General features: G+C 35.0%; 3 protein-coding genes across 4 annotated transcripts; 2 read left to right on the forward strand and 1 right to left on the reverse strand.

The window, feature by feature from the left end:
* The first annotated feature begins 3,175 nt into the window (after positions 1-3,175).
* On the forward strand, positions 3,176-13,356 carry vri (nuclear factor interleukin-3-regulated vrille). Its single transcript, XM_089710468.1, has 2 exons — positions 3,176-3,441; positions 11,085-13,356. Exon 2 carries the CDS (start codon positions 11,127-11,129, stop codon positions 12,228-12,230), a length of 1,104 nt encoding a protein of 367 aa, XP_089566594.1. The 5' UTR covers positions 3,176-3,441; positions 11,085-11,126; the 3' UTR covers positions 12,231-13,356.
* A 2,412-nt stretch (positions 13,357-15,768) lies between these two features.
* LOC149477646 (protein THEM6-like) lies at positions 15,769-24,374 on the reverse strand. 2 transcript variants are annotated; one of them, XM_089710291.1, is made up of 5 exons: positions 24,364-24,374; positions 19,654-19,824; positions 17,997-18,211; positions 16,887-17,075; positions 15,769-16,574 (listed from the first exon to the last, which is right to left on the reverse strand). In XM_089710291.1, exons 2-5 carry the CDS (start codon positions 19,817-19,819, stop codon positions 16,446-16,448), a joined length of 699 nt encoding a protein of 232 aa, XP_089566417.1. In that variant the 5' UTR covers positions 19,820-19,824; positions 24,364-24,374; the 3' UTR covers positions 15,769-16,445. The 2 variants fall into 2 exon arrangements, with proteins under 2 accessions (XP_089566417.1, XP_089566416.1); XM_089710290.1 differs by lacking the exon at positions 24,364-24,374 and adding an exon at positions 20,936-21,084.
* LOC149477647 (uncharacterized) lies at positions 24,006-25,207 on the forward strand. The gene is made up of 2 exons (XM_089710292.1): positions 24,006-24,290; positions 24,600-25,207. Exons 1-2 carry the CDS (start codon positions 24,107-24,109, stop codon positions 25,103-25,105), a joined length of 690 nt encoding a protein of 229 aa, XP_089566418.1. The 5' UTR covers positions 24,006-24,106; the 3' UTR covers positions 25,106-25,207.
* The last annotated feature ends 37 nt before the right edge of the window (positions 25,208-25,244 follow it).

A 25,244-nucleotide genomic window follows, 5' to 3' on the forward strand; every position in this document is an offset into this window, starting at 1 on the left:
TGACATGAAAATATTTACAAATTACGTAGATTTTAGATGTCAATCATAATTCAGTCATAATGGGACACTTTATGCGTACATTTGTTGCGTTGAAGCTTTTTTTACGCTTAGACGCGTAGTGTCTTGTGATGGACATTATAAGTTTGTATTCTACTTAAAAGGTGGATCTGCGTTATCCCAATATTATAGTAAAGAAATAAATGATAAGATTTAGAAATATTTACTTAGGTGCAATCTCTGCAGGCTCTCTTTAAAGAATGAATCCAATATGACCGTTGAAATTTAGTCTCATACCGATATATTTTATGATAGAGTAATTTTAACGTAGAGTTTGATACTAAAAACTGAAATTTTTCCTCTTTTGTTTTATGAGTCAAAACCATTAAAAAAGACATGAATATTTATATGTATTTAAATAGTTTCCAGCCAAACAGATTAACAGTATGAATAATAAAAACCACATTAAAACCACATAAAAATAATTAGGAAAATCTAACGTGTGATTCAATTTTTTTTCCTACTTATAATTAAAAAACTATAAAAAGTCGTGCAATATAGAAAATCGGATATGCACACATAGATATAAAGAATGCGAATGCGACCAATTTAATACAGACTATACAATATTATATTATCTACGCCACAGACTATAGACTTCCAACGTGATCTTTGAAGCATACGCACCGATTAGTTGTAAACATATGAATAATCCTTGTTACGCAATTATTTCAAACATTTCCGTGTATTACGCGAGCCGACACGCCCTTGACTTCCACGTGACCAGCCAAGACCGTGGTCCGTGACATTCAATGTTATTCAAGGAAAAATACTTGAATTTTGCTTATTGACACATAATTTTGTATGCGATAAAGCTTACCATTCGGGTACCATGTGCTGTAGAGTTTTATGCACAGAGTAAAAAATGCGTTGAAATATTTACGTCAGGTATTTTATAATTATACTAGCTTTCCGCCCGCGGCTTCGCCCGCTTTGTCTAAAACATAATAAATTATATACTAAAACCTTCCTCTTGAATCACTCTATCTATTAAAAAAACGCATCAAAATCCGTTATGTTAGTTTTAAAGATTTAAGCATTTAAAGGGACATAGGGACAGAGAAAGCGACTTTGTTTTATACTATGTAGTGATAGGTACTTGAGTTTTTAGTTTTGTCTAGCCTCCGTCGCGTCGGTTATTACCTCTTATGTATTACTTGTTTTCGACTGACTCTACCTACAATATTAGAGTTATAATATTGAAATTACTTTAGCTCCGAATTCCGTCCGTTCATTTATTTACACAATTTCTCTTAAATATTTTTCCAATGCAATCATTCTTGCTATTTGTAATTTATTATTGAAAGATTCAAGTTGCAGTTTGAATGGAGTAGATACTTATATAATAATTATTAAAACACTTGATATCGATAGAAATAAATCGCCAAATACATACTTAGTTATAGTTACGTACAACTACGCGTAAAACTCGAGAATGGCTCGACCATCATTGAATGGACGGTTCTTATTGAGAAAATACACAAACGGGGCAATGGGGAGGAATAACGTATGCTAGGGCAGCTAGTTATCTATACTAATAGGTATTATACAGCTGAATTAGTTGTTTGTTTGTTTGTTTGAACGCGCTAATCTCAGGAACTACTGGTCCGATTTGAAAAATTATTTCGGTGTTAGATACCCCATTTATCGAGGGCTATATATCATCGTCACGGCAGAATTCTACCATACCCGTGGCTCCGTCGTTGATGCGGCTTGACGGAACACAGTGGGGTTTTGGTCGGTAGGAATCCGACATAACCCACGGCCTCTTCCCCGGAGGCCGTGGGTATCTATGCAAGATTTCCCCACTTAAAAAAAAAAAAGGCTATATATCATCACCCTAAGACCAATAGCAGCTGAGCAATGCGGGTGAAACCGCGTGGCACAGCTAGTGTTATATATTATTTGTAAATCTAACTTCTGTAGCTGTAGCCCCGTAGGTTAACTTTTATAGCTCTCAAAGAATTATTTTTTTAAGGTTTTGAACTTAAATGTTTCGGTACTTTTATTTACATTATCCGCAGGATTTACTTCAATTTTTCATTGACACTTATTGCTAAATTCTTTTGTTACTTGACTCTATTGTTATTTCAAGTACCATGGCTATTTTTTACAAATCTTTCGCAGTCTTTCCTTTTGCAACATCAAATAGTTCTTGACCAATGTCAACACGGTTCGTAAATAGAAGGTAAATAATAAATATAATAATCAATAAAAGACAATAATTTCCGCATTATTACTTAGATTATTTGCAAAGAATCGCCATTGAAAACTAATTATATCGAATAAAACTCGATTACTAATGACGTAAGAGCTATTTATAGTAAGGTATTTTCTAACTATTTTTAACACAGAACAGTAATTTTATCATTGCTTGACAAAGTAGGCAACTGTTTTGTGTAATGTGTTAGGTATAGGAGATTTTGCGTGAATTAAAACAAAGAAAGAACGTATCCGTATTTAGATATTTATAATAAATTCGTTCGTAAAATTAATTTCATTAAGAAAGTCTCATGTGAATTTCATCTGAATCAAAAATGTTAAAAATTTTACAAAAGTAAATTAGAACAGTGCTTTTATTTTTTATTAGTACATAAATATAGTTAAGTAATAATTATATTTTATATGCTATCTGTATTATTAAGAAAAATACATGAATCTATAGCTCAGAAACCTGCATAGTGCATATCAATTGATTTATTCGGTACAATTTTCAAATTTGCGTCAGCGAACATTTCAAAATTTGACATCTATAACAAAACCGAGCACAGATTACATACACCAAAAAAATAGAACCAACGCAAATCTTGGCTTAAAATTTGGCTCATACTCGTTTTCATTACGCCATTGTTAAACGCTTATCAATCGATTGATTTCGTAGAGGTACAAAAACGCCACAAATAAATGACTCAATCGCGAATTAGCTAAAAAAATCGAACACTACATTGACTCAATAGCGCCGACCGTCGATTACACACAGTCAAGCTAAGTTACGTAAATATCACGCACACCACTGCAGCCACGCACACATTCGCAATACACCACCACACGCGCAAGTTGCGGGTGTGTGCGCGCTGCAGACCGTGAGTCGGCCGACCCCACTACAAAATTTAGTCTCACTCTAGACTTCGTTGAAGATAGACGTGTCCAACTGACTAGAGTTATACGCATTCGCAGTGAATAATTTCGTCATAACATTGTGATAGTGACAAAATCATTTGGGACGTGATAAGTGGGAGTGTATAACATTATTGTTAAATTTTAAGTACTATAAACAATTACTGAAGACGTTTCAGTGTTTTGCTGTTTTTGTGAAACTATGACATTGTTCCCTCTATTTGGATAATTCCGGATAAGGACTGCAAAATTACCGCAAATATTTTTGTAAGTATCTTTTACCTCTGTCTCTTTATTTTTTATATTTTGCTATATTATTTGGCTTGCCAATTTGAATATTTTTTTTTCATAGTGTAGAAAATTATCTTATTAGAACTTAAAATTTATTATTTTTATTTTGGTTATAATATTTGGACTTAAACTTTAATCAGCATTAAATTTATTTAAAAATATTTCTGACAAAACTGCAATTTTTTTCTTTTCCCAAAAAATACCTAAAAAAGAAAAAAAAATTGTGAGTTCAACGAAAAAATTTTTAAATTTCAATAAAAATAAGTCAATGGGAATCGAATTGAAATTTCAAACTACAGAAAGTTTTCCCGCACATTTGTGCGCAATTCAGATTTTCCAGCATATAAATAGATGGATTAAATTTTCTGATCTGTTTCACATTAATTTAAATCAATGACTAACAAATGAGGTGAGTCAGTTAGGAAATTGCTTTATCGCTTCCATAGAATTGTTTTTGTAATGTCATTGACATCTTGCGTCGAATTTTGTTTACTCATGCTCGCGGAGATTCGTGCCAAGTCTTCGCTTAAATCATCTTTATACGCATTCTCGAATATTGAACTTCCTTTTGTCCTTCATTGTTTTTTGTTTTTGAGATAACTTCCTCGATCGCGTTCTTTATCACTGTTTATATTACACGCTTTATATTAGCTTCACCTGTATGTTTGTTTGTTTGTAACCGACTTCTTTGGGCGCGATTTTGACCCACTTTAAACGGCCAGATTTCGTTCAAACTTTGTAGATTTATTGAGGACCGATGACAATACACTAATTTGATAAAATTATTCCATTTTTTAGTTCGGTTTCTATAAAAAGCGTGTTTTTTAGTTTTTTTAAACTATTATTATTTATTTTATTTTTGCTTTAAAATTCGTATCTTCACCATGCATGCCTTTTGTTACCACTATCGCGATAATTCCTTTGTTTTCGCTTTACCTTATTTTTGCGCATTTATAATCAGATAATTTTCTCTTATCGTGTATTATGTCATCTACCTACTTTCATGGCTAGACAATTCGATTTAATCTAGACATTTCTTGCGTTAGGTCTGTTTTTTTTCTTAGCTTAAGCTTTTTTTTTAATTGTGCTAATTTACCAATTTATTATGTTAAATTCCGTCATCAACTACTTTCCACAACAAAAAGCCTCAAAATATTGTTTGTGTTAATGAAAAATCAGATCACAAATGGCACAAATTAAAATTGGCAAGCCAAATTTGATAGTGTTAATTGATGAATTATGTTAGTAACTAGTGCGATGTCGTAAACGGCGCCTGGCACCGCAGCTCTGCCGTAAGCCATTGTAAGCGCTTACACAACTGGTTCAAGGTTCCAATCCGGCGTGCATTCGCCTACGGATGTGCGGAAACAACCGTCTATCTGTTTCTCTTCTATTTACACAACTATATAAATTCGATCACTTAGTTCTGAAATACAAGAAAAATTTAGCCCAACACTGCATCTAGAGTTCACGTCACCATTTCTAAGTACTCTTAGGTTCTCATGCCAAATTTCATGAACAGTCGGTCAGGTAGTTTCCTCCAGCGCTAAATATACCTACCGTTTCCCAGTAAAGATTATTCAAACAATCGTTCGAACACGAGACCGTTGAATCGATCGCGTAAAGGTCAGTCCGCTGTATCTATGTATGACGCAACGTCCCTAGGGCGTTGTTGCGCAACCCATTGCAAGCTGATATCTGTATTATGAGAACTGTACTTTGTAGCGCTTACAACTGTGTCGTAACTACAAACAAACCGTTATTTGAATTTACGCGGTGCAACACGGCCACGAAACATTCAGTAATAATGCTAATTCTCGCCATGAAGAAATTGAAAATTTTAACATTTCTAGCTCCTAGAAAGCAGTAATGTATCTGTATCTTTAATAGATAATAAATGATGTAATAAAGGAAGTAAAGCGCAAGGTCGTCCGGAAGGTATTACAAGTTAAGGCCGTACCCGCATGCATTTAGTTAATCGTGCATCATGACTCGCATAGTTATGAATTTTAATTCCCATTATATGTACGATCGTGTAAGGATTATAACCCTGGCGACTGACCCTGACTGAGTACATGCATTCAGAGTCATGCGATGAAATCATACGTACCTATAACACGCTTCCTAATAATAATTAAAAATAGAATTGCTTTGTGCAAAATAACCAGTATTAGGAAATGAGTATGCGAAATGCGCACAAACGGCTTTGTCCAAATTGCGCCGAATACACTCGATCTAGAAAGATGTCTCGCGCTAATCTAAGCGGCCTAGAAAACATTTGTATATGTACAATAAATTTCTCTTACGTAAAACGATTTTATACGCAATAACAACGGACGATAATTTCATCGGCGCGAGGACAACCAAAGATAACTTGACCTATTTTTTTTATCTCGCCCGCTCGCGTAACTCTAACCTACTTACGAAGTACACGTGAAGGCGCAACCTATTGCGAGTAAGTGGATCACTATATGACGTTATTATTTGAGGTCCTAAATTTCTGCGTCCGACTCAATTAGATCACTGACGTAACAATAAGAGACCCGAAAATTCATCAAGGTGATTTGTGACTGTCATATCGATTGCTTTAGAGCTAATATTAGTATTGACCCTGGGTGTCAATTGTTCTGTAGGTATATCCGCATTTCATGCTCCGCAAGTGTCAAGATTTATCACTGCATTGAGAGCAATGACTTTCCTCGTCAGCTTGTCATCTATTAATTTTATGACGCTTCCGATATTCTCACCATAATACGGTGAATAATTACTATGGGGAAATCCCATGACTCATGCCGTAACTGAACTAGTTTTGCTAAAACTGCTATATTAGTAACACGAAGGTGAAAATAAAGTATAGATGTCTTAATAATATAGGTTGTCGAGCAATACCATTATCTTGAAATTGAAAGAAATTACGTAATCTTATTTACGGACAGCGTTTCGTAGTGTAAATTAGCAGAATCTAGAGCACTGAAATAGGTTAAGTGATTCTTAATAATGTAGCAATTAGCTGTATAGAACAAGGCCAGCAAAGTAGGTCTTACCGGTTTGTATCGCATACAAACACTGAGTATTAATTCAAAGATTAATTTTTATCAGATAGGGAAATCCCAGAAAAACGGAACAACCTTGACACATTTTACATTGGCCGTTTATCACCAGAAGTTACGAAACGGAACCTTGACACCAAACCATTATCGGGGTGTGAGGCCGATTCGAAATAGCCCGTACTTTAATTGGGTGTTCGCTGAGTGCGAATGCGAAAATCGGTCAAGTATGTGTCTTGGAAAAATGCTTGAAACCCGTCCAGAAACTGCGACCTTCCGCCACTATCCTCGGGGTGAAAATAAACAATGCGATCGCAAGGATTTACGCTGATCACTTCTACGCGACATCGAAGACAAAACATCATTTCAACGTCATATTGTTTTATAAACAGTATATACTATTGGAAGTAGTCTGCTAGTTACAGCCAAGGTGATCACGACGCCAAAGTCTGATATCTCTTGTCACACACTGCCTGTTATGTTGGTAAAATGTTAAATCAAAGATGGCTGCCGGCCCACTTCCCGCGCAACAGGCGGCGAGCGTGTGGAAAGTTACCGTTGTACTACTTTCTCTACTTTTTCCAAGATGGCTGATACTGTCTATGCGTCTTATTAGAAGGTCAAGAGCGCGCCGCAATTAGTTTTGCCGTTTGAGGTCAACGATATTAACGTTTATTTGTTTGTACATTGGCAACGCTATTGTTTGAGTAGTGCAATATTAAATATAAACTTCCTCGTTTTAAATACACCTGCACGAACAATAAACGAACTTGAATAAAAATAAGAAAATTTATAAATATTTATGACCAACTGGTCATTCTTAAATTAACTCATCTAACGGTCAAGGGCGTGTCGTGTCAGCAGGCATAATTAGTTTTCACGTTGGCGAATCACGTTGCAGTTTATATAACGGTTTGAAGAAGAGTAAACGTGCTTGGAAGTGTTACGCAAGCACCAACGTGAGGTTCAAGAGTGGCACGTGTTGTTTGCCGCGTGACCAACCCGCGCTCGACACGTGTGTGCCAGGACAATCACGCCTGTGAGGTCATGCACGGTGGATTCACAAGGAAGCAATGTGTTCCTGCAATTCGATCAGCGCGCCACAGACGTCTAAATTTTTCGCTATCTGTGCAGCGCATCGATGCGCTGATGCGGGGACTTCGCTGTCAAAGTCACATTTTTTTTATTGTTTACAATAGTGTAATAGGTACATTTAATAATTTCGTATACACTATATTAATAATAATTAAATAAATTAACAAAACAAAATGTAGCTAATAATGTTCTCACTACAGACTGTTGACGCAATTTCTATCGAATTTCATTTAAAAATATTTGCCCCGAACAAGACAAAGACGCAATTAAAGTTTGCATAATACATTAAAAATGTCTTGAACCAATTCTCTTATCAATATTTGTTACTGCTCTGACTCAGTGATACAATTACGAAATCCTGATAGCTTATCACTGTTCATATTTGATCCAAATATGGCAACATTTTTCACATACCTTTTCTATTACGTAAGTCGCTTGAATATTAAATTCCTTGGAGCATTGACCTATTCAAATATTTAAAAAAAAATATCGTCTATGATCAGATGGTTTAAATTAAGAATTCTGATTTGCTGACTCGAACCACCTCGAACCATGAAATAAATTGGTACTCGAACTTTGGTCAATACACGAATCGTCTTATGACTTATCGTATAATGAGCTATAACAAAAACGTGTGAAAACATTGAAAATAATAAAGCCTCTTACCCTCACGTGTACAGCGCACACTTATAAAGCCACGTGCTAGGAAAACATGTTTCATTACAATGTTAATTTTAATTCTAATTATCTGATATCAAACTAATATAAGTAAAAACTTCTAACATAAAGTTGTTATGAACTACAAAAATAATAAAGGAAAACTAAATATAAGTTTTTGCAGTTTACAGTGAGCGTGGTTATGGGCGTACAACCCGTGTCATGAAATATGGCATTCAAAAATCAAAATACAACCCGTGTCGATCTAGTGAAATGTAATTCTCGTTCTATACATGACAGTTGCCCAACCCAACCTTGACTCTTGAATGACGAAACCACTCATAACAGTATTACGTGTTGTAGGCACCAGATGAACGTAAAAAGTATCGATGTACCGTAAGTCCCCATTTTTGGGTAACGGTTTAAAGAAAGTAGATGATTAGCGATAACTGTTCAGCATAGCGAGCTAACAGTATTGGTATCTTAGCACCCAAATGTACGATAATAATTATGTAACGGTCGCATCTAACATTCCGAGATATGCCGTTTCGTCACATTCTTGAGTTAACGTGATTATTATATTTACATGACTTTAGTTTATCTTTACAACGCTCTAAAATTAAAGTGCACAGTTGAAATCACTGTAGCAATGAAATACGTTTATTAAATCAGCATTATTTTGTAATATAATGTTATTTGTTTGAAAAATAATTAAACAATTGACTAAACACGATCAATATTCCCAAGTTAACGAGACGATAACCGCAGTTTTAACTGTTCCCTCTCAACCGGCAAGTAACGGACGCATAGCGTTATTACAAAATTATTCACTTTATCATATAAATGTTGAGGAATTAGCTGTTCTATCAATATCTAACTGTTAATATATAAACTGTTTGTTCTTTGCGTAAACAATTCTAAGAAAAGAATAAGAGAAGATAACAATATTTGCGTATGAATTCAAAGTATAATGACGCGTAATTGACACAGATTATGTATAAAAAAAACCGTTGAATCAGTTACTACTGACTAATAATATGTCTGAATACGCATTTATTAAGATGTAATAGTTCTTAAAGAGTTGTATAGAGCTCGCGTGGGCGGTTGGATAAAAAATTCATATAGTCATGATTTTAACTGTATTTATGAGAACATCTGTATAACGGACTGATGTAAGTGATTCAGCTCAAACTGTATTATCCGATGCACTGGATCTATTGTCCTATTTTAACTACCAAATGCCGACATACGTAACTTTTCATACAAAAATATGTTTCAAAGCTATTTTAACAACATTAGAAATTATGTCCTATTCTAACGTGTTTATGATACATTATCGCTAAACCAATTACCCTTGTTTACGGTCACGAAAAATGTGTATCACAATTTCCAATCAAAATGTATGATCTTAAATACAATTTTACAGTATAATAATCCCACACAATACCGCTGAATAAATGGTCGGTGACACGGTACAATTAGAGTGGTTTGTAATCGAACGGTTATAGTAACGGGTTCGAATCTAGGCCGTCCTACTGACACCGCTCTCAACTCGTTTGGCGTGTAACACTATTTTTATTTAAATATTTTAATTTAATTAAACATCATCAAAAATAAAATATATTTGATTAAAGATACTTACGAAAGTACTTTGAACTTTGACCAAAGATAATTGTTATGTAATTTTTGTTGATATAATTATCACTTAATAGCATAACAATCGTTAAAAATCGATAAATTTCTCCTAATTTCATATCCACTTGAACATCACAAAGTTTCGCGTCACATAAACTAATTTACATGAAAACCCCAATCAGAATAGGAAGTGGTTATGTAAAGTCTTCAAGATGCAGCGATAAAGTTGAAAACATCTTAAAAATCTCTAGCGGGGCTCTAATGATCTTTTTCGAATTTCATATTGATTTAAATTGTGAATAATCTCGTATAATCGCCGATGGGCACGTGTTCCCAGACACCGCATAGTTAAAATTACATGCAAAATGCTCTTGAAAAGCATAATTTCAGATTTAGAAAGGACTCTCACGTTGTCCCCCACACCGCCGCGTGCGCTGCAACGTGAGCGCTCTGCTTTTTTTTCCGTATGCGCTAAACCGACGCGGAAAAAAGAAATAGACTAGTTTATGGTTTCACCACAATGGGCACTTAGGAAAGAATCTCTCATTGTTGTCGATAAACGGTTGATAACGAGGCAATTAAACTATTTTCGTTGCACTTCCTGTCGATGCACATTTGCCCATTCGGTATCGTTCGGACATAGGCGTTTACGTTAGTGATATTAAGTTAGGGTGTCGTGCAGAGGTTATCGACACCGGCCGATCAATGCGGGATTATTAAAATAATAAAATGCTGGTCAAGCGTTTCAGCCACGCCGCTGCCAACGTGAGCTGATTGCGAAATTTCAATATTATTATTAAAATATAGTTAATAAAGCACTTAGTCAACATCGGTCACATGTTAGCGGGCATGGCATTCGGTCATTTCGTGTCGTATCCGTTTAATAGTACTATTGTAAAACGGTAATTAATTAAAAATTTTAATCAATTTTCTTTCGAAGGAAGCGCTTTCGTAACAGCATCCTGTACGACCTCAAAATGCATCGTGTAATATGCCAAGAGGTTAGGAAACATTATTAACGCGTTATAACATGAAGGGAGTGAAAAAAATGAATGTCGTAACACTGTTTCACAAAATCCACGTGTAAAGTAACGCGGGAACTTGCGACAGAATTTTTGCAAGCATTATGCACTTATAAAGAAAATTGCAAATAATTTTACTAACGTAATATTTCTTTTGTTACAGAACCACTTTGAAGATTCGTGCGGATCCAACGTCCGCCGAAACATGGTCGCCGAGTTTATATTGAGCCAGCAGCAGCTGCTGGGCGGAGGCCCCGCCCTGGGCCCCGCACCGAGCCCCCAGCGCGTGCCGCCACCACCGCGCGCGCGCCTATCTGTATCACCGCATTACCCCATGGACCAATCCCCTTCATCCAACGGATCGGCTGAGCACCACGAATTCGGAAACTCCTTCGAATTCTCCAAAAGGAAAGAATTTTTCGGGCAACGCAAGCAACGCGAGTTCATTCCTGACAGCAAAAAGGACGACGGCTACTGGGACCGCAGGCGGCGCAACAATGAAGCCGCCAAGCGTTCCCGGGAAAAGCGCCGCTTCAACGACATGGTCCTCGAACAACGCGTCGTTGAACTCTCAAAGGAAAACCATGTTCTTAAAGCGCAATTAGACGCTATTAAAGAGAAATATGGAATCTGTGGAGAAACACTCATCAGCATTGACCAAGTCTTAGCCACATTACCTACGTGTGATCAAGTCCTGTGTGTAACGAAGAGGAGTAAACTGACCAGCAATGCTCTATTCCCACCAGCACCACCCCCACCTCCCCCGATTCCCCCAGCGTCTCCCCCATCCCCACCACCACAACGCGCTCCTGAACAATACCAGGAAAGACTTCCCGCTCCAGAAGCGTACTACCCTCACCCAGCACATTATGAACCTCCCGGTTCCGTTCTCAATCTATCAAGATCGCGCCGTGCGCCATCCCCCTACGAACTCTCCTCCTTGTCGGGCTCCGGCGACGAGACAGGCGAACAGTACGCCCCAGAGAACGCCGGCCTGCCACTCAAACTACGCCACAAATCACATCTCGGGGACAAAGACGTCGCCAGCGCTCTTCTCTCCCTCCAACACATCAAGCAGGAGCCCGGCCCCCGTTCCTCACCTTCATGGGACGGCGAGGGCTCCAGTGACGAGAGGGATTCCGGGATCTCACTGGGCGTGGAGTACAGGCCGCAGCGGCCCGTGTGCGACGAGAGGCTAGCGGAGGAGGAGGACGCGCACCTGAAGGCGGAGCTGGCGCGGCTCGCCACCGAGGTGGCGACGCTCAAGAACATGATGCACCAGAACAAATCGCGCACACTCGAGCACTGAGCGCCCCGCCCGCCTGCGCCTGGACCGCGCAGCGCCCGCGCTGAGTCGCCTCGGCTGCGTCTCGCGGTCGTGCCTCGCTCGTTTCGCGTCACGTGTCGATCTTATTCGTACAAACTGTCTCAACCTGCCCCTCCCTAGTAGTCGAAGTTACCACGATGTAAAGAGATGAAGATATATATTTGTATGATATTGTGCAGCTGTACGCGGCTAAGTCGCATCGCCTAATCGTTATCCTTCCTAGTAGTCGTATTGATAGGTTAGAGATAGATCCATACGAGAGATGCGTTCGCGGAGAACTCTGTATGAGACTAATATTCGGTTTACGGATTTTTCGAGCAGATAAAACTCGTCTACTCACGATAGATTTAAAAATGATGCATTTTTAGTGGTGAGCTATGTATAATGTAATTACTGTAATATAAGAGAAGTAGATCTGTTTCATCTATTCGAAGACTCGTTTGTGAAAATCGATGGCTGAAGACTATGTTTTGTATAAGTTAGATGTAAGTCGATGTAAGTAAGCTTAAGTCCAATCTAGATGTTTATTTATAAATTTTTATGTATAGTCTTTCTCATTCGGAATGCCCGTTATAATATGATGTTCCAAACCAAAAAATATGATCCTCTAGCTGTCAGAAATCGCAAACTATTTGTAAGATAATCCTATTGAATTAAATCAGATAAGAATACCAGTGCCTTTGACAAAACATACCTACCTGTAAAATAGCTCTAAATGTAATATTTTTGTACATTTGTTAAAAGATCGCGATTTCATAATGTACCGTATGCGATTCCCTAACCATGTATTGCCATCTCTTATAAGTATTGAGTCGTTTAAAATTGATGTGACGCATGGCGTTTTTTCTTTTTAGTCGATGTTAATGTCTTGAATGTATAGATGTCGATGTATACCCATGGTTTGGGATGTAAGACCTAAGAAGGCTATATCAAGTATTGAAGCTGACTTGTAAGTTACACTCCTGTTTGTCCTAAGGGCATGTGATAGAACTAAAGGAGTTAAACTAAGTATTTATTTATTCGGATCGTGAAAGAGGATTTTACAATTTATTATCTTTGTATAAGAAACACTATACGATATGAATAAATTGTGTACATTACAATTAAACATGAATTTTATTTTAAACCCTGAACATTTTTACTGAAGCAATGACTATAATTGCCTAATTAAAAGAATTTATTCAATTGAATACAAGATCAAGTACTTATTATAATTTGTTGTAGTTTGATAATTAGTAAAACTTTCATATTTTACTCAGTATGTAAACCAAGCATTTCAATAATTTAAGTGAATAATATCTGCTATATAGTTATAAAATTAATAATATCTATATCCATATCAGCTTTCTTCAAGCTAATGGAATGCGATCATACATTATAACTATTAAGATCATGGGTTCGATTCCCAGTGATAATTACGTAGATTAAAAAAAATTACAGCTGATATGCATAAGTTATTTCATGCACATTCATGCATCCATCGCTGATCGGATTTGCATAATATTGTACACAGAGATGGATTTTTGTCTGGACTCTAGATTAGCACATACATAGTATTTTATTTAACCCTGGTAGTATTCGAGTCATGCGAGTTAATCCGGGTGCTAAAGCTAGTTTTATAATTTACCTAGATGTCAGTAGAACGAGGTAGAGCATACTAATATAAAAACGGGAAATATGGGAAGAAAAATATTGAAATGCTCTATCTAGCTTTCATAGGCGGGTATATCACACCCGTTTCATTTCTGTATGTAAATAATCTGTTGCTCTTGGTCATTTTATCAGGGTTTATTTCTTCAAACAGGATCTATAGCTGAATTATGTGAATTGGAAGCTAAGAAAAGTAAGAAGTAAATCACGACATGATTTCAAATACTTTGTGCGCCTGTTGCAAATTAAGATAATAATATGTGCAACAGCATATATTTTAATAGCTCAACGAATCAGATAAAAATCCTAGGAGTACCAAAAGTTATTTTTACTACTGTTCTGAATTTTTAAAAAAAAAATTATCAATAACATTGGAATAAGACAGAATTATAAAATTTGCTAATATACAGCTTGAAATATATTTTTTAAGTTTTAACACACTTAACAAGAAAGTATTACGACTTTAGTTTTACCTACATAAGTACATACTACATAATGCTACCTAACAAGACTACATTACTGCTCCATTACTAACTACCTACCCAGTAGGCTGATATGTAACGAAAAAATAAAAATAATAAAATATTTGCTGTCATGTTCAAATCATGATGCCTATTTATTTAATATTAATAATAACACCTGCTAAGTTTTTTTTTAATATTTTCATTGTACAGACATCACTTTTCTACGTTTTTATTATATGTATTGATTGAGTAAATATGCTGATGTTCAAATTTTAGGCGCATATAATTATTCAAAAGCAATATAAAAGATAATAGAAAAAGTACGACTCTATACAGACTCCAGTAGGCAGTAGCCTATCCTACTACTATTATAAAGGCGAAAGTTTGTAAGTATATGGATGTATGGATGTTTGTTACTCTTTCACGCAAATACTACTGAACCGATTACAATGAAATTTAGCACACATATTATAGAGGGTATATATTTCTATATACATAACTAGCTTTCCGCCCGCGGCTTCGCCCACGTTTTCAAAGAAAACCCCGCATAATTTCCGTTCCCGTGGGATTTCCGGGATGAAACCTATCCTATGTGTTAATCCAAGTTACCCTCTATATGTGTGCTAAATTTCATAGTAATCTTTTCAGTAGTATTTGCGTGAAGGAGTAACAAACATATACGTACACATCCATCCTCACAAACTTTCGCATTTATAATATTAGTAGGATAGGATAGGTTAGGATTGTATTCTATTTACATTACTAACATTCTACAGTATTTGTTAAATATAGGCCAAATATATAGTCCGGAATACATCGCCCATTTTTGCAAGTGATTACTATCAAGCTAATTTTTCGTGAGTAGCTTTATTTTGATGAGATGCCCAATAATTTCATGTACAAAACTCTCGATTGTGGTAGCTACCAGAGGAAACAAGGATAAAATATTTTGATTTGATGGTTCTCAAATATTAATTACTAACTGAATGTTTTTTTTGTTCAATCTCAAGATAATTACTTATCTAAATTATTCGAAAAAATATTTTTGTCCTACAAAATCTATGGTTTGATCAAAGAGTCCCCCTTTCCAATGTGTATCGATAACGAATTCATCATAAATGATTACTAACCAGCTGATTTTTTTATTTTCACTTATTTAATACTTATATAATTCAACAGACATATTGTCCTACAAATTGCGTAATAAATATTTGAGAACCGTCAAATCAAAAATTTTTATCATTGTTACCTCTGTAAGCTACCGCAATCGAGAGTTTCGTACATGAAATTATTGGGGATCTCATCAAAATAAAGCTACTTACGAAAAATTAGCTTGATAGTAATCACTTGCAAAAATGGGCGATGTATCCCGGACTAATAGAAATAATATAGAAATAAAACAACAGTTTGAAGCGATTTTAATATTTTATTGTACACGATTACATCAGATATATACATCGAGTGTTCACAATAACAATTATGTGTGCTTTGGATCTAGCTTAGCTAGTCGTCATTATACATTTTTTAAATTCCAAACCAACAAACATTTTAGAGGTTTCAAAAACCATTTTAAACCACCATTTTTAACCCACCATGACTTAGATTTTCCAATTTAATTCTATGATATTAATTATCCACCATTCCGAAATACTGAAAGCATTACTTAACATTATTAGTTTTTATTCATATGTAAGCATTGTATTATTTATGTACAGTCCTTTATATTTGTGTGCATAGACGTCATTACAAGTTCATAGTAACATTTATATCAATATAATTTGTTACTTGAATATCTATGCTATTAAAATAGTGACGTTCAAAAATAAATTTCATTTATAAATGCACATTAAAATGAGTATCCATGTTAAATAATACAACATAACATGACACCAATAGTATACAGTATACACGTAATGATAAAAATAATTCTAAAACGAAATCGCACAATAGTCCGTACGCGTTGGCGTCGCGTTGTATACTGATCGTTTTATTCACTGCCCGAGCCCGACCCCCGCTAGCTGTCTCACTCGCTCTTCTTCTTCTCAATGTTCTCTGGTTCGTCCTGTGGGCAGTGAAGCGAATCTCACTCGGTGCTCGTGACGACTTCCCCGCACGCCAGGGAGTCGGGTCGCTCGATCGCCGGGATCGCGGGTAGCGCTTGCGATCTTAGTTTCGCTGAACTCAACTCGTTGCTTTGCACCCAGAGCTCCAACTGGAAATGAGAAATAAAATTAATATAGTTTAAAAATCGTGATTTACCAAACAGTAATACATTATCAGCTCTCTTTCGCACACATGTTGCTAGGTATATTGTTTCAGTAATTCAGGTGTCAACAAAAAGCATATTAGTTCACATTACCACGACCTTTCATTAACAAGATAGCTTCGCACTACTTCGGGTACGTACGTACATAATATGTAGCTTACTATACAAACAAAAAACATTTAATCAACATCTATTTATATGACGATTCAAAAGCACAAAAATTGTAGTTCTATAAAAGTTATTGTTTAAGTAACCTACCTCAGGCGGCATCTTCAACGGGTACGGTTTACACGCGCCCCCACAATGCAGTTGCAGCAGCAGCTCCGCGATCGCCGCAGCCGATGTGTCGATCACGCGCTGCCGGCACACGGCCACCGCGTGCACGAACCCCCCGGGGCCTATGAACTCGTGCTCCATGAAGAGCGTCTTCTCGTCCCAGAATACCGCCTGGATGGAAGCATATTAAAGATGCTATAATTATGTGTTACAGAATACCGCTTAACCTCTCAACCACCGAGAGGCCAGATCCGACCGCGACACAATAGATTTTCTATTGTGTCTGTGATTCCGGGGCCTGATGGATTAAAAAAAGGCAGATTAAAAAAGCGATAGTTATGTTTAACAGAATACCGTATGCATGCTGATATTGTTAAAGAGAGGTGGACTAAAGAAACTATAGTCAGTGTATTAGTACAGATATTATTGTGAATCTGTATGTATGTTTGTTACTATGTACTATGTATAGATCGGGGTCCGACTCGATTGCTTAAGAAACTTAAGATACAGAATCTCCCTAGAGTATGAGGGTATAATTGTAACACAACTTTTAGGCACATTACGTTACAGCATCATAAATCGAATCCAGGAAAAGCAGGCAATTTGGGATAGCTCGATTTTACAATTATTATAAGAAGAAAGTTTATTCTTTTAATTTAAACTTAAACTTACTTCTTATAAAATCAATTTGCATAGGTTTACGGTTTCATCCTATCAGCAAGTTTTTCTTCAGGACTCTAGGAAGTAAGTAGTGGTAAGTTTAAACATTAATTTAATAGTTTATTAGAAAAATACACATACCATTACGTCAATTGAAAACTATACAATCCTTGTGTAATAGAACTATTATGTCATCATTACGCACAAACCGTACATGAATGAAGATGTGACAAAAATAGGTTAAACAATTATTACATGCGGTTATACCGTTTGCGTATAAAGTCTATAAACGTATTAGCTATGACCTCATCAGACGATCTAGTTGTAGAATTACCGTATTTAGAAAGAGCTTGTAATATGTTTATTACATACAAATACTTTTTTTTTATTTTTAAATGCTGATTTTCATCATTTAAATACGTCTTCACTCACCTTAGAAGTGATAGTGACCTTCGTAAACGGTTTAACATATCGCCTATATCGTATTGTAGCCGCTGCTTGCAACACAGCACCTCCCGCTGCCTTAATATTCGCGTACAGGCCTGTCCGTTCATAGAAGTCCGCTCTAGCAAAGTCTAACTCTCGCAGGTATCTCGCGTTGTTCATGTGGTAGAGGAGCGTGTCTATATCTGTTAGGAGACACCAGGCTGGAAAGTAAAAGATGTATTTTAAGTCTCCTTTTATGGAATTACCTATACTAATATTATAAAGCTGAAGATTGTGTTTGTTTGTTTGACCGCGCTAATCTCAGGAACTACTTTTGAGTTTGAGTTTGAGTTTGAGAGTTTGAGTTTGAGTTTACTGGTCCGATTTGAAAAATTATTTCAGTGTCAGATAGCCCATTTATCGAAGAATGGGCTATATCTATAGGCTATACTATTATCATCACGCTAAGACCAACAGGAGCGGAGCACTGCGGGTAAAACCGCGGGGCACAGGCAGCTTGACAAAAAGTACTTCGTGACAAAAGACTACAAAAGACTGTTTGTAGTTTGAGCAGAAGTTATTTTTAGAAGATATATTTACTTATTAATCTACTTTTAACTAGGTTATAATAACAGCAATTACTTAGTGTAAAGCTGCATATTGTATAACTGTGTCTTTTGGAGAACACAGTAGGTCAGCCATCTTTGACAAGATTAGGCTGCGTAAATGTCGATTACAATTATTATAAACTTGAGGGCCACTGGTACAGGGCTTCTATTTTTAGTAATAGTTATTTTATTAGGTACCTACATTCGTACAATTAGTATCATCAGCTCGTGAAGAAAGTTCTAAAACATAATAACGCACGCAAATGCTATGCTTTAGGTATAAAGAGAGATATAATTGGATTGCAATCGAGAATGGAATAAACCATCTCTCGAAACCAATTAAGCAATATCCTTGACCCCACTAGCCATTGTTTATATTATATAACAATATAACTAATTATGCAATGTATAAACACACTCTTAAAAGGTTCCCAGCGTTTCCTAAAATTTCCATCAAGACCATATTTTTTTATTTGAAAAAAAAATAGTAAAGCAAAAATATGATCGTTGGGATATCGTACTTTTTTCACGATCACTTTGTCTAATCTTCAAATTGCAAGCCTTTTTTATAATGCTATAGAGACTGATAAATAATATATGTACGCTAATAATGTTGACTAATTGGAATATGCTGATTAGACAGTTTAAAAAATAGCAAGTAATTTGAGCACGTAATGACACGGTTTTAAATTGGAAAAATATTGCTGTTTTATTTATCTACTTTTTTTCTTACTGTAATTTACTTTTTATAACGTTGTCGTTTTACGATGTGTCTAGTTTGCTAATTTATAGTTTTGTATGATTAATGTAACTTTATGTTCATTTAAATTTATATACTTACTAGAATAATAGTTAAAATCTTTATTATTTTTATTGAATATAGCAAATTACCACAAACGTTCAGTTTCTCAAACCAAACAACTCATGTATTAACCATTTTAAAAGTAAAACTGAACTAGGTACATATTGCCCAACAAATATTCACTTTATAAAACTCGATCGAAGATTTCGCAATACATCGCAACTAATACGAAAACTATAAATAATATACGTACACTGCACTTCCGTGGTGTCCAAGATGCACGCCTTCTTCCTGAAGTACCTTGCCTTGGCCACTGTGTACATCATCCGAGCAAAGTATGCTACATCCAAGGTACCATACAGCAGGAGGGTCCCCGCCACGAGGATCGCGCTCCATCCAGGCACACATACAGTCCACATTTTCGCTGCACATCCAAACACTCAAATAAATAAATTCACATTTACTGCATGGTAACACTACACAACTTAACAACGTTAGATATACTATGCGCTAAAGTCGCGGATATAATGTTACAGAAAAATATTATTTGCTCAATCATTTAACATGGTCTAAACGTATCCTTATATAGTAAAGCTTACTCATGAGTTTCAAGGTTTTACAAATTGACAGATAGTATTGTGATTTTTAATACAAATTTGATGGTTATTGGTTAATAATACAAAATTAAATTGATGTAAGCAATTATTCACACGACTAATTTAATGTTCCTAATGTTATTTAATAGCAATGTTCATTTTCGACGACTTACTACATACATATGTTGCAAATTTTAAGATAAAAATATTAAAAGGAAGCCCTATCGTACGAAACATTATTAGGTATTCGGGTAGCACTCTATAGACTTATTAATAAGATAATTAGAGTAATTAGTCGACAATGTACACATATTGCACGCCTCATAAGCGAAGCGTTGAGGTGGGTACTACTGTCACTTCGCGCAAAACATCTGATTTTTCAAACTTAAAATGTCTTTATGTATCATACATTGCACTTGTAAAATAATACATACACACACATATTAAGAAAAAACACTATTTTTAACGTTCATGATATTTTTGATGTCATTTTTGTTATTTAAACTAGTTAAAAAACAGTTTAAAAAAGTTCTGTCTTGGACGTCCGTGTGTCTGTATGTGCGGATCCTTTTTCTTGTTAACACGATAGCGACCGAAATACTTTACTAATCGAGTCTTTTTTTTTCTCTTACGCTTGAGTATGCTCAGGAATAGAACCCTTTCATTTTTCAGGGTCTGATTCGATGTGGTTTAATTGTTATTAAATAAACAAAAATAATAATTAATAAATATTTATTAAAAAAAATTATGAGGCGTGCACTTTTGGATTTTCCAAATTATTTTATTTTATAGAGCAACGAAATGTAGAGTCGAAGTAGGTATAAAATATTTTTAAGTTCTGCTATAGCAACATCAAAAAAAAATGCATATGAGTTTATTTATATTTGTTTTACGATAGTAGAGTTATTAATTATTCAATAAGGTTGAAATGGAACTTACCTAGAGGAAGCCGGTACTGATGGCATTTAAAACATTTTACGTGAAAATGATTAATGTAATACAAAACTGTCTGTACAGAATTAACGTATTAACACAATTTTATAAGCAAATGATTAAAATAAACGCAAAAATCGTGAATAACCCTAGAAGCTGCCTTCGCAGAGAATTTTACTGAAATAATTTTGACATTATAACAAGTATGCGCGCGCAGATCAGATCAATAATGATGACGCTATAGAGTGTAAAAAATCATATTGAAAAACTTACCATTTACTTCCACAGTTTACTTCAATATTAAAATTCAAATTTATCACGATATTTTTTATTTCATTTATTTCCTGTCTAAGCTCAAAATATTAATGGTAAAGAATCCACAAAACTTAACGAGCATAAACAAATAGGTACCTAACTGATTGTATTATTGTATTTTATTTTGTGTGTGTCGTTTGTCATTGAATTTTTTACTTAGCGTACCTATTTATAATTATTATATAAAAGTTCGATACTCAATTTATAACCATTTCACTTCCACAAAATAAATAGCTACGTTTGATCCATGAATCTAAGTCCAGCTAAGTCTATCCTTGGGAACCTAAAACCATATTGTTTATATTTTTAATAATGTTGATTTATCATAATTGTTTTTTATTCAAAATTAATTAACCAAGACACAAGATTGTTGGTATATTCTGTTCTTTAAATATCAGTTATTAATAAAGATCTTATTATATAATATACTAGCGGTCCGCCCCGGCTTCGCTCGTGGTACATGTTTACGTTTTCTCTACATAAGAACCATCCTCGTACTTCCAGGAATATAATAAAAAAAGAATTATCGAAATCGGTTCAGCCGTTCTCGAGTTATGCGCTTACCAACACATTTTGCGATTCATTTTTATATATAAGAAGACTAGCGGTCCGCCCCGGCTTCGCCCGTGGTACATATTTACGTTTTCTCTACATAAAAACCATCCTCGTACTTCAAGGAATATAATAAAAAAAGAATTATCGAAATCGGTTCAGCCGTTCTCGAGTTATGCGCTTACCAACACATTTTGCGATTCATTTTTATATATAAGATTAGTAGGTAACTTTCATCATTCATCATCGTCATCCTTTCAAACTTTTTTCAGTTATGAAAAAGGTCGATTTTAAAATTTAAATGTCGCAGAAGAGTCGTGAGAAAATCTTGATAGCTACTTTCAGCTTTTCAAACAATTGTTTTTTTTTTTAATAATATCTTCTGTGAAATGGAAATAGCGAATTGCAATAGATCAGCAGATACAAATCTATTTTTGAATTTTGTTTAATTAAGGTATTAATCATATATAAGGGAACAAGAAAGGAACGTTAATAACACAACCCTCTATAATAATATTATGAGAGTAGATAAAGCTGCTCAGATTCGTCAATAACATTTTTGTAAATAAAAATAATTGCTGTTATTTAATTTTCAGTAGCCAGTAGGCTGCCAATTTCTGGCATTGCCTGAAACTAATTAGGTACCGTCAAATGTGGCTACTTGACCTTTACTTGGCAACTTGACCACACCTTCCGTTTAACAACAAAATATCAAATTTTGTAGAATTGAAAGCAAATTGACCTAACGTATCGATGTTGGTAGGTTTTTAAAATATTAATTGGCAACATATTTTAATTTTAAAGCGGTAACGCTGTTGGTTCTCACAATATAACGTATCGAAGTGTGACTGTGACTAAGGATCTTTTGCCGGTGTCAGTATTATTATGTTTGTAGAGCTTAAACTGCACATCTCAGGTGAGTACAGTTTTGATATGTTGTGTAATAAACCCTAGAGATTGATTTTACAGTGGGAACTATCCAATTTTAGGCTCATCTGTCGAAATATTTGCTTGGGCATTGATGCCTAAGGTTAGGTCAAGTTGCCATTGACCGCTGCGTGGCAACTTGACCGACGCCTAGGGTTGACACAAAAAAATAACGTGACTGCATTTTTTCCTTTTTTTATCTGTTTCGAGTTTTGCATAGTAAAATCAATAAATTTGCTGCATATTTCGGACAATCCAGATACTTATACTCTCTTTGATGACAACGACTTAGCATATTTCTAATGAAAAATAAATGTTTCCTTACCTATTAATAAATACCTATAAGTATTAAGTAATATACATATACATATGTATTAAATTTAGTTTAATAAATAAATAGTTCATTAAAATTTGTGTCTTGTTTGTGACAACCCTATCCGACATGTAATGCTTTGTATGAAATCATTACAAATCCCGTGGCAACTTGACCAGGTAGCCAGAGCCTAACAGTTTATTGTAAAGCTTCGGGCTGCAATATTTAAAAAGTCGAAGACTTAAAAAATAATAGCAACTTAGCCTAAAACAAGAATGTTAAGCATCTACCTATGAAAACTGATGTGCAAGGTCAAGATACCACATCAGTGTCAACTTGACCTATATTACGTTTATTTGTAAATAATGTCAGATTCAATATATTTTAAAGAAATACCTAGTAAAAGTGAATGATGAAATCATTCATGACATGAACAAATCATAAAATGTTAATAAAAGTTTAACATAAATAAGTTAGCTAAGAAAAAGTAAAAAAATGTGGTCAAGTAGCCACATTTGACCGGTATCTATAAACCTTAGAGTATAATATTATATTAGAAAAGCTATTTAACATTATCAATCGTCGTACGTCTAGCTTCCCGGCTATTTTATAGCCGACAAACCATGTACTTAATATTTTAATAGGTCATAATAATACGTTATTCTGGTACTTATAGCTACATGGCTGCCAAGTATCATCAGAATCTGTTCAGTAGTTTTCGCGTGAAAGCTCCACCCATTCACATACATGATTCGTATCTTTTACCCTGGTGGTAATTTTAATTGTAAAGGAATTAAAGTAGTTAATAGTTTTCTCAATAATTATTTACTTTTAAGCTTTAATATAATCGAACTTTTCAACATGTACGATACGTCACGAGTCGATGACCTTTATTCTATTCCGCTATCCCTCATCAACCCATACATTTAGAAAGAGACGATATCATACGATCCGATCCGACATTTTGACTTACCCAGTGACGTGTTTACAGAGATTGTGCGAACACGTACAGCTAAGTTAGAAATTAGTGTAAATTACAATAATTAGTAAATCGTCAATTAAATATAACTATGCGAGAATTTAAATACGACGTGATACAACTTATTCAAGGTGTCAGAGATCGGCCGTGTCTTTGGGATAAATCGTTAGAAAACTACAAAGATCGCGTTGAAAGGAGAGCGGCTTGGGAGGAAGTGTTTGGAATCCTTGATGAAGGCTACAATGAAATGAATCGCGAAGAAAAACGACTAATGGGTGAGATTATATTATGATATTGTATTATTAAAGTTGTTTCAATACTTTTATCAAGCGGTAAACCTAAACAAACCGTATCGTGACGCATCATGGAGAAATATTTACTTTGCGAATATGACAAGTATTACGTTACGAATGACATTGACAGCTGTTAAAGATGCGTTCATCATTGAACTAGTTTATTCAAATGAAAAAAATGGTAAATGCCGAGCCCGTGCCGTTTTTTCTTTTCTTGACCGGCAAATTTCGGGCAGAAAGATGTTATAATTAGTTATTTAACATGTTTTTAATATTTTCAATTTTTTTCAGGGGAACATGTGCTCTGCAAATGGACAAACATTCGTGATACTTTTATGAAATCCCTCAAAACAAGAATGGGTCGACCGAAAAAGAAGTATATTTTCTATGAACATTTGAAATTCCTTTTAAAAATGACAGGCGAAGATTACAGCAATTCAGAATTCACCGCTGAAGAAGCCCAAACATACATGAAAGTGGAAAAAGACAGTCCAAAAGAAAGTAGCAGTAGGAAGAGATCGAAAAAGTCGGAATATAATGAGAATGAATCATTTAAAAGTACACAAAGTTATGATAAAAGTAGTAGAGAATATTACCAAAGTGACAACGATTTAATAGAAATAGAAGAATCAAATGATCCTCGTATTATGAATGAAGATGAAGCCTTCTTTGCCTCATTATTACCAACAGTTGTAAAATATTCTGAAGACGAAAGATTAGAATTCAGGATAGAAGTATTATCGGTAATGAGAAAAATAAAGGAAAAGAGAAAATGGTCCTCTGAAAGAATGGATTAGAGTTTGTATATTTGTGAATTTGTTTAGGAATTTTTTAAACATAAGTGTAACGAATAGCTTTATGGATAAGATTTTTTAAACTGTGATACAAATAAATAAATATTTCAAGCTTATTTTTTTTCTTAATTTTCCTATCCTA

The sequence above is a fragment of the Colias philodice genome, chromosome 24 (genome assembly GCF_061535455.1).
Source record: "Colias philodice isolate Cphi_HAF_F1 chromosome 24, ilColPhil1 Martin Lab GWU primary, whole genome shotgun sequence".
Taxonomy (NCBI): Eukaryota; Metazoa; Arthropoda; class Insecta; order Lepidoptera; family Pieridae; genus Colias; species Colias philodice.

Bases quoted from the DNA above. Each gene is read 5' to 3' on its own strand.
- LOC149477646 (XM_089710291.1), bottom strand. From the start codon at position 19,819: ATGTGGACTGTATGTGTGCCTGGATGGAGCGCGATCCTCGTGGCGGGG. The intron at 17,076-17,996 runs GTGAGTGAAGAC...GCTTCCATCCAG, and splicing joins AGGTCACTATCACTTCTAAG to GCGGTATTCTGGGACGAGAA. The intron at 16,575-16,886 runs GTAGGTTACTTA...TCTCATTTCCAG, and splicing joins CGTTGAAGATGCCGCCTGAG to TTGGAGCTCTGGGTGCAAAG.
- vri (XM_089710468.1), top strand. From the start codon at position 11,127: ATGGTCGCCGAGTTTATATTGAGCCAGCAGCAGCTGCTGGGCGGAGGC.
- LOC149477647 (XM_089710292.1), top strand. From the start codon at position 24,107: ATGCGAGAATTTAAATACGACGTGATACAACTTATTCAAGGTGTCAGA. The intron at 24,291-24,599 runs GTGAGATTATAT...AATTTTTTTCAG, and splicing joins CGAAGAAAAACGACTAATGG to GGGAACATGTGCTCTGCAAA.